The 15164-nt window shown below is 34.2% G+C and overlaps 1 protein-coding gene across 1 annotated transcript; it reads right to left on the bottom strand.

The window, feature by feature from the left end:
• Positions 1-3195: 3195 nt before the first annotated feature.
• LOC134280935 (organic cation transporter protein-like) lies at positions 3196-13369 on the bottom strand. Its single transcript, XM_062763383.1, has 10 exons — positions 12695-13369; positions 11838-12096; positions 10969-11072; positions 10482-10636; positions 8796-8964; positions 8369-8587; positions 7929-8155; positions 6357-6538; positions 4692-4843; positions 3196-3565 (listed from the first exon to the last, which is right to left on the bottom strand). Exons 1-10 carry the CDS (start codon positions 12835-12837, stop codon positions 3478-3480), a joined length of 1698 nt encoding a protein of 565 aa, XP_062619367.1. The 5' UTR covers positions 12838-13369; the 3' UTR covers positions 3196-3477.
• Between the last annotated feature and the right edge of the window lie 1795 nt (positions 13370-15164).

The raw sequence follows: 15164 nt of genomic DNA, 5'->3' as shown, positions 1-15164 counted from the left end.
CGGTCAACAGTAAAATACCCCCGCACACTATTAGTCTTGTTGCTCACTTATTGTATCATGATATACGAGGTTATTGTCCCCTTTCTGCCAGACCAAGTCCTTAGGGCCTTGTAACCCCCTTACTTAAAGTATGCTTTATCTAAGGTACAATTCCATGCCAAGCATATTTATGTAATCTTTAATCGGTTGTGTACAGCTTTTTCCGTAGTTTCCAGTTCACTGAACTTAATTATATCATTTCACCGTTTATTCATTTTTTTTGTTCTGAACAGTTGATCTCGGGTCTCTTTAGTATGCACATGTATTAATAGTTTACCGACGTGGTTACGCCTTTTTATAATTTTTCGGGCCGTATTTAGGCCTTCACCCTTCTCGTCCCATAATACGTACTTTCCATCAAATTAACGCAGTCGGTTTCATCTAGTTTTTTCCCCTTTTAGCTAGAATTGAATTAAGCCTTATTCCCTGCGATATAATTGTAAATCTACTATTTAATTACAATTTTTATTCAGAGTTCTCGTTCAGTGCTTTCTCTCAGGCTGAACAATTGAACCGACGTGTCATTAAAATTTTAGATCGTGATTTTGTAAGAATTATTTCAAATTAAACTAATAAAGTTCTAGCACTAGTGAGTAAAATATGTTCATATAATGGACAAACATTAGAGCAAGTATACATTTTATAATATATATATTATAAATAAAAACAGACGCACTATTTCTCATGCTTATAAACTGCGATATACACAGGTCAGTGGTTTAAAAGTACATTTTACTCAATTAGATAAATGCACTTTTAAAAAAAAAAATATGCTTTTTGTGATTATACGGAACTACGTAGAACTGAAAAATTGATACACTGCCATTACAGGTTTTTTCCCGTTTTAGCATTCTTTTCTCAATTCGTTTTGAATTATCAGCGAAGTAGTAAATACCACATGGGAACATGTGTACATTTTATCGGAAATAAGGACCTAAGCTAAGAAGGAAATGTAGTATCAAGAATGCTGGGAGGGGGGAGAGGTCAACAAATTAACCATCAGATATAACTTATTTTTTGATTTATATATGATGTATTAAGCTGTCAACTATCATTTCGCAAAGAAAAATTTCATAGATTTTAGTTTTAAAATTTGATCATTTTTGTTTATCTTTATGTGGAGCTCTTCTTCTAAAGGAAAACAAAATAGTAGTCTGAAAATGGCCACAACCACACAGACCACTTAAGGACAGATGAGGCAAACAAAAAATGGATGCCTGGATTGGTATATATTTTTTGGCCTAATTTCATTGAAAATGATGCAAATAATAAATTTCAAGAATATAAAAAAAATTGTAAACCTTCTGTGATGTTCAAAACTCCTGTCTGGTTGAAACCAACCTTATTATGCTATACAGATATTATTTCACTTCAAATCCCATTATTGTGAAAATTTGAATAAAAATTTGAAAACTACGCGGTGAAACTTATTCATTTTAAACATTAAACATGACTCAAGTTGTTTTTTTCAAATTTTTTGACAAAAGTTTGTTTGTATCATCTGTCCTTAAGGCAATATACAATACAATCATGTCCAATCCAGTTACGTTAAATGGCTTCAAATAAAATAAAATATACTGGTGAAATTCAACAATACAATTCAGGAGCAGTGGACACAAGGACTTTTTTAACATCGGAGGTGGGATCAGGTGCCACTGAGAAGTGAGCATCCCCTGTCGACCTTGTACTCCTTGTCTGTGTAGACAATTCAGTGGGTATAGATCTTTTCCTATGACGTAGTTTGCCTCGGAGTTATTCCCCTTAGCCGCCATCTTCTAGGGCAAAGTACTGAATTTTCCTTTTTGAGCAAACAATTCTAAACATGCATGCCAGAAAAATATGGGGGAAATATTTACAATCTTAAAATTAATAATCAATAGAGTCTTTAACAAATGTATATTCATAAGAAAAATAGCATTATCTTTACCTCAGTAACTGATCAGTATAACAAATTGAACTTGGTTGAATGATGAAGGGATTTGGGATATGACGGCCCATGGGGAATTACTCTTGCTTAAACTATCTCAATGGAAAACACTCTGTACAATGGCCTTAAAACGCCAGGCACCATTTGACTTCATGGTATATTGTTTTTGTTGACAAGATCATTGTATCCACCATAGAACTTGCGGAATTATGACTTTAAATAAAACTGTTCCATGTTCTTGTTTCATCATCTTCAACTTGTTTGTCAATAGCCTGCCTCGCTTTAGAATTTGTTTGTACGTAGAGCACACTCGATCCTTGTGTATCGAATCAACAGAGAGAAATAAACCCATTATGCAGTGATAAAGGTGTAAACTGCTTCATGATGGATTGAAAATTCGAAGTCACCACGTTTTGTCATTAAGCTAAAGTTTGATAGGTTAAATGAATCTAATTTATAAATCTGAAGTAGTTAAGAAATATCTCATACTGTTTCCTTATATTAATTTTCAGATTTTATTTTCTATAAACGGGACAAAACTACAGTATTTATGGTTACTGAGCCGAAATTAAAAGAAATAAAACACAGATTTTAATTCAAATGATGATTTAATATGTAACAAAAATATCTTAATTTATAAAATTATAAATAATCACTATTGATATTATACATATCATTTGAAAAAGTCAATTTAAAGTACATGATTTCTGATTAATATGTAAATTTAATGATTTATATGTAACTAACATGAAAGAAAACAAAAAGGTTTGACATCAAGTAAATCTTTACATTTTATACAAACGTAATTTACATACCATGTATAATTTCTTCATGATAAGAATAAACCTCAATTCAATGAAAGACAGTGCAGTTTTATAGACGGATACGTAAAATGTTTAGAACATCTAAATAAAACTTTTAAAACATGATAACATCAAAACATATCAGCTAATCATGTCATGGTTCAATATCAGTCTTTGGATATACACATGTAGAACAAATGAGTTAGCAATTCTCTCTCTCTCTCTCTTGCCACCCCTCCCCCTCGCTCTCTTTTACAATAAATAAATTAAAAAAAATCAATCATTCAATCCATTTTGCTCTATTTAGTACAGAACTTCTACGGAATTTTTTCTCAGAACATATTGCTTTCAAAGTAAAGTTATTTCCTTGAAAAGGTTATTAAATCATTTTTACTTTGTAATAGAACTGAAGTAATTTATTCAAGAACCTTTACCAGATTCATTGCAGCAGGAAAAGCTTGAAGCTAATACGTATATGAGTTGACCTTCCTTAGGAATACTGTGTGATATAAGTAAAAACAAATTGGCTGGCAAGAAGGTAGAAAAGTTTCCAATTGTACGCCTGATTAAAACATGACCTTTTATTGGTTGAGTAATATAGATTATCTGTAAATTGTCGGCTCTGATTGGTTGTTGTTGAGGCTCTGAATCGTCAGCTCTGATTGGTTGTCTTCAAGGCTATGAATCGTCGGCTCTTATTAGTTGTCGTCAAGGCTCTGAATTATCGGGTCTGATTGGTTCGTTTAGAGGCTGACTGGAGACTTCTTCCAATTCAATACTGTAGACATTTTTTGATCTGAAAAAACGTATTAAACAACCTATATATTACGCATTAATGGTAATGTATTATAGAGTACTCTTTCACGATTAATAACTTAATGAATGATATAATCAGTTCTCAATGATAAATGTCAATTGAATAATACAGTGTAGCCTATCTTAGTTCATTGAACTTGACTTTTTAACCATTTCCATAATCGCGGTTGAACCGTATTAGATATATGGTAGGTGCCTAACTTAAAAGAATAATTACATCCCTTTGCCCTTGAAATTGATCATTTATTTACATGATTCCTAAATACTTAAAATGGAAACTCTTAAATTATAACCGTTTTTGATAAAAAAAAAGTTTGTCCCCTTTAATGATTTGTGTTTATCATTAAGGTTCAGCACTGTTTTCACATTATTAGCGGAGTTTTGTTGTTGTTGTTAGGTGGCAAGTTCCCTTGATATATCATTAATTTATCATTGTTGTTGTATATTTTGACCTTGACCGCTTCTCATTGAGAGGCTGAAGGGATTTTATATTAGCATAATTTAATTTTACAAATGTAGTTGTAACACGTCATTTGATTGGGTAAAAGATTTGGTGCATTTCGTATAACATAACTTGTATAGGTCACAATGAATTACGTCAAAAATGTATTACTCTTTCTGACGTTACTTTTAAAATTTTCTCAGTTTGGACGAAAAATTGTCTCATTGTCTACACTGAAATTAAATCACAAGGAATGAAGCTTATTAAAACTTATGTTATACGATATAACAAAACTTTGGTCAGTTTGCGGTTTTTTAAGTGTAAACTGACCCAAGTTATGTTATATTGTACAACATAAGTTGAAATAAGCTTCATTTTTTACATAAAGTATAAAATAAAAATACAGTACATCTTCCTTATGTCGAACACAAAATTCTCGAAAAAGAGGGATCTGCTTCAGAGAATTGGTATTCACAATCACTTTTCCTAATGTTTTCAATCTTGGCGTGCTCTAAACTTCGGATATCTAGAATTCTATAATCTGTCTAATCAAGATGACGAGGTTGGATTATTTAAGTATGAATATAATTAAAAAGATACTAGTATATCAATCCTAAGGAAATGGGCGTTAAGATTCTTGACTTTCTTCCGACTTCTTACTTACTGATCAAAGGCGATGGTGTCTTCGATAGTTTCAGGTAACTTCCGATTCAACGTTTCCGGTAATATCATTGACATTAGACCAACTATAACTGCAGAGGATCCGAAAACAGCCATCGGAAGCACTCTTCCAACATCCCCTTCAATAATTTGGCCCTGTAATAAAATACTGAATATTTTTAACCCTGCTTGGCGGGAAACTATTGTCTTGGATTCATCCTGTATAAAATAGTATATATTTTTAAGCCCCTTTCGAACGTTGGTTGAACAAATCTGTCTGTAATTCAAAATTTAGTTTGAAACCTTACACAGATTGCATGCCAATGTTCACTGGTTGTTTGTAAACAAATAACAACCTTTTCTGTACCTGGTGCAAAGACTGAAGAATGAATCAATATTCAAACGGTATGTTCATTGCAGCAATATTGGGGGTATTACGTGTTTCTTTTTATTTACAGAAAATTTCGGTAAAATTGATAGGTACGCGAACTCCTGTAATTGTTTTGAAAATTGATCAAAAAGGTTGACGAACATAAAACAAGCAGTTATGAACGACCCCAAATCACTTTTATTTTATCGGCCATTTTTTTCTTTGCCATTTTTTTTTTGAATTTTCTAGTGCTGTTTCCTTTTTTCGATCAGGAAGAAGGAGCACACGATGCGATTGAACAGTAAGGGATGCTTACTCATCCGTGGCACCTGATTCCACCTTCAAAGCTTTAGAACTCCTGTATTTGCTCTTCAGCTGCTGTGCCGTTTTCTTGGACTTCTGAGATAGATTTCTGTCCGTTTTCACCTTTTCTTCCCGTATAAACCGACTTCCCGAGTCGCAGTAGGTGTTGCCATGAAAAGACCCCTTACTGAGTATACACGCCAAGGACCGAGTAAATGTATAATTAGCAACCGTTAGCCCTCTCCTGGCGAGTGGTGGTGATTCAATATGATTGAAAATGATTGTTCGTTAAACAAAACAAAACAAACCATCATGCACGAGAGGATCATTCCGAAGAAAAGATATATTACCATAACAACAGAGAAGAAAAAAGTGGATCAAAAAATACACGCCTTCCAACTTCAAAAGTTACTGCAGTCCACCTGAAATAGCAAGTATCACTATCTTTTCTCGCTGTGAAAGTAACCCCAAGACTTCTTTATGACGTAATAGTTCCATCTGCAGAGAAACGGTCTTTATTGTGACGTAATAGCCATTGCCCTCTTTATCTCGAACCCACGTAGGCAATATTATGCCAATATGTCACTGAAATAAATAAAATATAACTATTTCTATTAAGGAGGATAAAACTGACTGTCTGAAAAATGATAGAAATTGTAGCGCAAGGCTCATAAAACAAAATCAATTGAAATGAATTTCAGAAATTACATGTATCTGCGCAGCATCGTACAGGAACTAAAATAAACTTTTGTTAGGGTTTTATAATTGATGCTATTGATTAAAGCTATCAGAAGAAAAGACAAAAACTAGGAGAATTTTATTTTAAATTTAAAAAGTAACTTTTATTAATTTCACTTAATTTGCAATTAATTGCAAAATACATACTTCTAAATACAAACAGTAAAAAATTTACACATCAAAATATTTTTTCAAGATGAATTTGATAAAACGTATATTTATCACAAAATATAAAATTTAATAATAAAATCTTCTTACAAGATCTACAACGTAGGGAGCCAACATCCCGCCAAATCTCGCACCAAAGCTAGCCACGCCAATGGCCGAATTTCTGATGACTGTCGGGAAAAATTCGACGGAGTACAGAAACACGGTGGCAAAGGCGGCAGATGACCCCACCTTACCCACGAGGGACAGCCCCAACGTCATCCACTGCTGATCTGTAAAAGACAAAGGGGGCCATGAAAAATGATTTATCCTGCTTCTCATTAAAATCTCAAATTACGTATACGTTAAAAAATGTTTTATGGTTAATACAATTATATCTTCAGCAAGTACAATCTATCATTTAGACAAATGCTCACTGGCGTATTCCAATTATTAGACAATTATTTGCCACCAAATTTTTTTCTTTTACGCGATCATGACATGGCGGAATTGACCCGTCAGCAGGGAATGCTGACTCCTTAATGGCACCTGATCCCCTGATGTTTTAAAGGTCCGTGGTCTCTCTGTTCCCAATTTATTTTGTTTGAATGGACTTTTGAGCTTGAATGCTGCTCGTTTTCTACATATTTCATATCAAACCTTATCCTGCCTTTGATAAAAATTTTGAACTTTGATTGGCCAAAAAATACATGTATAAAACATTATGCAGCCTATTAACATGTCTTATATAATATACACTGTATCCCTTTCATCTGATCTACTGATTAGATAGCAAACAAATATACCGTTTCAACTTTACCTAGCAAGAGTCTAATAAAAGACGTCATTCCAGCATTAATTGAGATTACAGTGTAAACAATGATTTCAGTAAAGGATTGCTTTGCTTAGAGTGAAAAATGTGAAAATGTTAGAGTGGAAAATGTGAAAAAGTTCGAGTGAAAAATGTGAAAATGTTCGAGTGAAAAATGTGAAATGACAAACAATATGGTCGATAAAAAAAATCAAGAACACAACACAAATCTGTGAAGGGGGTATAAAACATGGATCCGTAGAAAATTAAAATAATGAAATTATGTATCTACATGGAGTAATAAGCATCCCTAATCAGTCGGACACACCAGTCGTGAGATCAACGTATTGATCAGGGAAATAAAGGTCTTAAAATTGTAACATGAAAGTTAAAATACGATGCAATGGCCTCGAATTTGCTGACAAGTTCAACTTCCTATAATCTAAACGTATGTGTCAGTAGCCTGCCTCAGTTTAAGAAAAAACAGAATACAGTGATCTTAGTAGAGTAATGTTAATCCAAACTTACCCCTTTCTCTGGAGAGTATTGGGAATAGTGTGAGCTAAGTGTTATTTCTAGTGAGCTTTGTAGTAGTCTAATGTTTCTCACAAACTTACCTATTTCACTGTACATTATGGGGAATATATTGAGCCTAGTACACTATTGTTACTCTTAGACTTACCAATTTTACAGTATCGTATGGGGAATATAGTGAGCTTAGTAGTACACTTTTTCTATACCTAGACAACCTTTTGACCGTAAAGTATGGGGAATATAGTGAGTTTAGCATTACACTATATCTGGACTTACCACTTTGACCGTACAGTATGGGGAATAGCTTAGTAGAACACTATTTCTATATCTATACTTACCCTTCTGACCATACAGTATGGGGAATATAGTGAGCACAAGAGCCACGCCCCCGGAGAGAAGAGACAGGACAAAGACAGGCTTCCTCCCCACACGGTTAAGGAGGGGCATACACAACAGGAAGCCAAGAATCTCCGCCACACTGGTCATAAAAAAGTTGAAGTAAACATTCCCGCCAAGATTGGTGACGTTTAAGGACAGTCCACTAAATTCCATGTTAATCACCAACCTACGGGTAAGATCAAAATTATTGTCAACCATATCAACAGTCATTCATAAGTTATCATCAATTATTCAATATCATCATCATTAAGAACGTTGTGAAAATTATCCTTTTTATATGCTTAAATTGCCGTGTACATTTTTATAAACTAATTGTATACTTTATATGAAATTAAGACGCATAAATTTTAGAATATGTGTTCTACTAAGTAATTCGTACCAATTCAAACATATGACAAAAAATCTGACGACAAAAAGTCGAGCTGAACACAATTTCCTACAGGATACACGCCGTTTATCTTTGGCCTCGTTTTCAGTTCCTTTCAGAATTCGATCCGGGCATTTTCGCTTGTTAACCTTGGCAGCATGCATTAGGATTCTTTCTGCCTCTTTGTGCCTCCCTCGGACTATTAGCCAGCGTGTAGACTCTGGAACTAGCCTAACAATGACAGGTAGGCCATAAACTGAATAATTCGGATTATACCTTAGCAATAAAGATTTATAATTATGTAATCTTGAGAGTTTTCATGTGTAAATACCAATTTTAGCTTTGAAATTTACTGTCCAGTAGATTGAAGTTGAATTGAAAGAAAAGAAGGAATTCGAGCCGGTGAATTTGAGGAGTGGGGGAATAAAGTGAAATTTACCAATAATATGACAGTAAGAGAATGGTTGGGAGAGAAGTGGCGAGATTGAGGTAACGCCAGTCCCTGATGAGGAACGCCAACGCAGCCAGAAGGAAAACACCAGCACTCCAGAATAACTGGAAAAACATCCCCGCCAGCATCCTCATGTCGGGTCCGACTAACTCCAGGTCTGAAACAAAAGTCACATTTACCCAAGGTCTGAAACAAAAGTCAGATTAACTCAAGTCTGAAAAAAGTCACAGTTATTCAAGGTCTGAAACAAAAGTCACAGTAACTCAAGTCTGAAACAAAAGTCACGGTAATTCAAGGTCTTAAACAAAAGTCACAGTAACTCAAGTCTGTACCAAAAGTCATAGTAACTCATGGTTTGAAACAAGAGTCATAATAACTCAAGGTCTGAAACAAAAGTCACAGTAACTTAAGTCTGAATCAAAAGTCATAGTAAATCAAGTCTGAAACAAAAGTCACAGTAACTCAAGGTCATAAACAAAGGTATTAGTAACTCAAGTCTGAAACAAAAGTCACAGTAACTCAAGTCTGAAGCGAAAGTCACAGTGACACAAGGTCTGAAACAAAAGTCATAGTAACTCAAGATCTGATATAAAAGTCACAGTAACTCAAGATCTGAAACAAAAGTCACAGTAACACAAGTCTGAAACAAAAGTCACAGTGACTCAAGTCTGAAACAAAATTCACAGTGACTCACGTCTGAAACAAAAGTCATAGTGACTCAAGTCTGAAACAAAAGTCACAGTAACTCAAGTCTGAAACAAAAGTCACAGCGACTCAAGTCTGAAACAAAAGTCACAGTAACTCAAGGTCTGAAACAAAAGTCACAATAACTCAAGTCTGAAACAAAAGTCATAGAAACTCAAGGTCTGCAACAAAAGTCAGATTAACTCAAGTCTGAAACAAAAGCCACGGTAACTCAAGGTCTGTAACAAAAGTCATAGTAACTCAAATCTGAAGCAAAAGTCACAGTAACACATATCTGAAACAAAAGTCACAGTGACTCAAGTCTGAAACAAAAGTCACAGTGACTCAAGTCTGAAACAAAAGTCATAGTGACTCAAGTCTGAAACAAAAGTCACAGTAACTCAAGTCTGAAACAAAAGTCACAGTGACTCAAGTCTGATATAAAAGTCACAGTGACTCAAGTCTGAAACAAAAGTCACGGTAACTCAAGGTCTGTAACAAAAGTCATAGTACCTCAAGTCTGAAAAAAAGTCACAGTGACTCAAGTCTGATATAAAAGTCACGGTAACTCAAGGTCTGTAACAAAAGTCATAGTACCTCAAGTCTGAAAAAAAGTCACAGTGACTCAAGTCTGAAACAAAAGTCACAGTGCCTCAAGTCTGATATAAAAGTCACAGTAACTCAAGTCTGAAACAAAAGTCATAGTAATTCAAGGTCTGAAACAAAAGGGTCTTCTATTGAATAATTTGTATGAAACCTTCCTGTGCCACACTTACTCCTAGTGTGAAAAGCTTCATGAAAAATTGGTTGCAAACACATCTTGTTTTTCTTCTTGATGTTATAAAAAAAATATTTTTATTGCCTTGTGTCAATCTTTTAATCTATCGTCAACAAAGATTGTGAAAAATTTATATTATTTTTTTTTTAATTTTTTTATGTTACAATCTTAAGATAACATACGAAAGATTGCTAGAAATAAAATGATCTCACCCATTACATATGTGGTGCTTACAAGACCACCGACGGAAAGGCCCGAGAAGAAGCGAAGCGTTGAGAAGACCCAGAAATCACTGATGAAGGACAGAGGGACGTTTGAACAAATATGGACAACAATACTTATCATGAGAGCACTCTTCCTTCCAAACCTGAGGAGAATTTAAATGTGAATTTATTCATTGAAGTGATTATTTCACATCTGCTGCGTTTAAACTTTAACAAATTTAAAATTTGAGAAATCAATATTAAATACATTATGTTGACGACTTTTTGTTATTTTCACATATCATACTCTTCATAATTGCTCGTTTATTCATACTATCTATTTTTAAATATTAATTTTTTTTCTTTTTCTTTTCTTTTTTTCTTCTTTTTTTTTGCAATCCGCTAAATAAAACGTTATCTTTTTCAATTTCGTTTTTTAATCAAAGTCTGAGAACGAATAGTAAGAGAACGAATTACCTAATGATACAGAACTTACCTGTCAGAGAGAACCCCTATAAACAACGAGCCCACAGTAAAACCAGCCATGAACGACATCATAGCGTGTGTTCGATGTAACTTCTTCCTGCACACCAGATTACCCTTGATTGTCAATAAATAACAAAAGATTAGCCCACAGTCAGAATTATCTACCCTCTCTGTATCATAGTTTGCTTTTAGCACTAGTAATCTTAAAAAATTAATGATTTTCTTAAATGCATACCTGTTTTAACATACCACTGGAAACAAAAATGAGCAAAATGGTATTTTTTATTTGATTGTTTCCGTTTAACATTTAGTGTGTAAATGATAGTGTATCAATTTGTATGAAAGTCGATAGATTAATTTTCATATACAGGGGGCCATAAAATTTGCAGAATGTGAAGATTAAGCATGACTGTTGATATCTTTGTCGAGTCAACTTATTTATAAATATCTTGCCCCACCTTTTAGAAATTCATCGTAATGAGCGAGAGAAACTCCATCTGTTACTATTATACCTGGTATAAATAAGAGAAGCTGTAGGGTGTTCAAGAACAGAAAGATTTATATGATTCAGATGTTTGATATCTTTGCTTTACAAAATATGACTTATTGCGCAGCGCAGTGGTGCAAGTGTTTGCTCTATAGTCAGGGGTATGGAGACAATGAGTTAAGATTTATGTTGCCGGATTACTGTGTCAATTTATTCACTGTCATATTTTTGTTCAAAGAACATATATGTTTTTTGAGAAGAACAATCATGAATTGTCTTTTGTAAACATCGAGGTTTATACAGTTGTATGATTTGCAATGTCCATGATCCTGGATTCGAGTGTATAGGGGTTATCTCTCTTTTTTAAAATATTCTAGATGCCTTTTTTTTACCTCTGTGACAAAAGTACTGTCAAATTCCCGTTTGTCGAACACCCATCGCCCACATTCAGTTGAATTATGGACCGTGGTCACGTCGGTCCTCTTAGAAGAATTCAAGCGCCTTTTGAAGACTTCACACTTGGAGTAACGTTTGCCCTCACCGATGCTGGAGTGTGTTTGGAGGTCAAGCGGTACTGATTGGTTAACAAGCCGTTCGTGATGATGACTCAGAATTAGGAATGTATCGTTATGGAGGTGAGGGACTGCACATCTGGAAATCGGAAGTGTCATAAAAATCTAGTAAAAATTAATATACATGTCATTATGAGGCCTGTGATTATACTGCATACAGGAAATGGGCCTCTCGTTGAAATTGTATTATTTGTAAATGCAAAATTATAAACATTTTTTCAGGTTAAGTCGGCTGTAACAGATCAGTATACGAGACAATATTTTGTATCTCAATCAAAAATTGTTCCCTGTCATCAAAATTTAAAAAAATATTTTTGATGTTTTACTATTTAAAGAAGATATGCTAAAAGAAAGGATATAATTATCTCATAATTATGTAGATAACGAGGAAAATTGGACTAGTCTTGAATTTTACCTGTAAGCACCTGAGTTTTTACCTGTCAACACATGAGTTTCTACCTTTCAACACCTGAATTTTTACCTGTCAACACCTGAGATTTTAACTGTCAACACCTGAGTTTTACCTGTAAACACCTGAGTTTTTTCCTTTAACAGCTGAGTTTTTACCTGTCAACACATGAGTTTTTACCTGTAAGCACCTGAAGTTTTATCTGTAAACACCTGAGTTTTTACCTGTACACACTTGGAATTTTACCTATAAACACCTGAGTTTTTACCTGTGATCTGGAGAAAACAGTATGAAGACGGACAGACATGTCTGTATGGCGGCAAAAACAACAGGGAGCGTCTGTAAGACGTAGATTCTCTTCTGGTAAGGTCCGAAGTCTCCTATCACTGCGAATATGTCGTCATACGCCATGTTGGAAACCCGTGTAGATAACTCTTACTATTAGATATGTAAACGGTTTGACCTTAGGAATTGCAATTATATTTTTTGCTGATCAAGTATCCAATAAAAATCAGGAAAAAGTTTCCACGATCTTTGTTACAATTTTGGTAACAAAGAATTTTCGAATTTTGTCCAAGTAAAACTGGTAGTCTTTTTTCTGTTTTTCAGCATCAAGCGCTGTTTTTTGATGGAGTAGGCCAAGTAATTCAAAAATGAATCGCAATGGTAGGAAAAAATTGGAGAATTACAGATTATCAGAGATTATGAAGGACAACTCCTGTAGTCCGCTACCCGTCAGCTCCAGGGACGTGGCCAGAGCGCATGCGCTGTAATCTTGACAACACCAAAAAGCATCTTGGTTCAGTGGACTCGAATCATGTTGTCTTTACGTCTCTGGTTGAAATTGGATAACGGTCTTAATTCCAGGTTTGAATGACGGCTAAAGGTACAAAGTTCATTATATTCCAGCACAGTCTTAGAGATGCCACCGATATTAAAGACAGATTTCTGTTTATGTAGATATCTGCAAGAAAAAAGTTTATCTTACTTTTCATTCCATTTAAGTATGAAATGTAAATTTCTTTCATTCTTTTTTAATAATCTTTGAAAGAAAACGTCTATTAATGAAAACGTCTATTAATATAATGTGGAATTCATCAGATATGACTATGCTGTTCTTGAGAAGATTTTTTTAATCCTAGTAAATCTATTCCTATGAATAGTTTTGATCAACCATTGTGGCCCAACTCTATGCCCAGTGTTTCATGATTTGAACAAACGTGAATCTACATTACGGTATGATACTTCCTATAGTTAATAGCCAATCATGGCTTTATTGTTTCGAAACAAGATTTTTCTTATATACTCCTATTTAAAAAGTATCATACCGTAATGTAGATTCACGTTTGTTCAAATCATAAAACACTGGGCATAGGGTTGGACCACAATGGGTAGCAAAACTATTCACAGGAATAGAGTTACTAGGATTAAAAAAATCTTCTCAAGAACAGCATAGTCATGATTGGCAGAGTGTATAAATATCGGGCCGGATGAGGTTTGCGGTTAGTGCACGGATTTATATCTGGTAGTGTACTTACTGATCATGTTGCTCATTGAAGAAGTATAATAGAGTAACCATAGTACATATTTATAACCTGTGTAAACTTTATAGATTAAAGGCAACTTATATTCTATGTTTAAGTCGTGTAACATGCTTCTATATTATGTAGTATAAATTTTGAATTTACTAGGGGGTTTAAATGCAACATTTTCCAAAGGACGATTGCACTTGAGGACATGCAAAATAAACTTTCAAAGCAGACATTTTTCTTTTAATTGAAGGGTTGATCATTATCTAACCTACAATTTTACGTAAAAACAAGAAATATTTACGTACATACATTTCCTAGGTCTTTGTCCGAGATAAAATTTCAATTAATAAAAATACGTTATTTCTACATTAGTCTACTAGATCGTTGATAGGCGTGGTTAAAAAAAATCACGTGCGGGCGGGGCAAATAGATACGGAAGCGGAGTTTGTAGCACGTGAATTTGCGGCATCGGGAGCATGTAAATATAAGGAATTGCTATCAAATTTTTAGTTTTATGACGATGATCAATCGATCACCTTGCATGATAATTTCATGCATAATTGACATGTACTGTGAAATCACAAATTTTCGTGGGGGTTAATTTTCGCTGTTTTCGAGGTATGAAGAGACCCACGAATTTAGGTCCACAACTAAATGTAAAATGTTACATACATAACTACTTAACATTTTTTTATCCACGAATTCAAATCCCCATGAACCAAAAGATTTTACTCAAACCACGAAAATTTGACCCCATGAAAATATGATTTTACAGTATGCAAATTTTTGCGCAAGCCTCTCGATTGCTGTAAGGTCGAAGTTACACCCCTCTAGCCCGAACCCACTTTTAAAATAGCTACATTATACGCAATATTTTTAATACCTCATTTTTTAAAGCGATCTAACAGCCTGTGGTGCCATATAACCTAATTACAATAGTATTATATTGACCTTGCCCTTAAAGTGTCATCAGTCATTGATCTTGACAATCAACACGTGGAAAAGTCGGACAATTTCGCAAAGGAATCACACACATGAACAATATTAAACAAGACAGTTACATGAATTTGCTAACACTCTGCAGTGAAGAGCTCACGAATAGTAAGTCATTTATTGACCCTATAATCCCGTAACCACCAACTTTATAGTACCCTGTCAACTATCTTTATTTCATCAATTATTTTTCTTTAAAAATAAACGGCAATT

This window comes from Saccostrea cucullata, unplaced genomic scaffold (assembly GCF_032062105.1).
Source record: "Saccostrea cucullata isolate Sc308-1 unplaced genomic scaffold, CSIRO_AGI_Scuc_v1 ctg318, whole genome shotgun sequence".
NCBI classification, from domain to species: Eukaryota; Metazoa; Mollusca; class Bivalvia; order Ostreida; family Ostreidae; genus Saccostrea; species Saccostrea cuccullata.
This window is presented reverse-complemented; position numbering and strand designations above follow the sequence as displayed.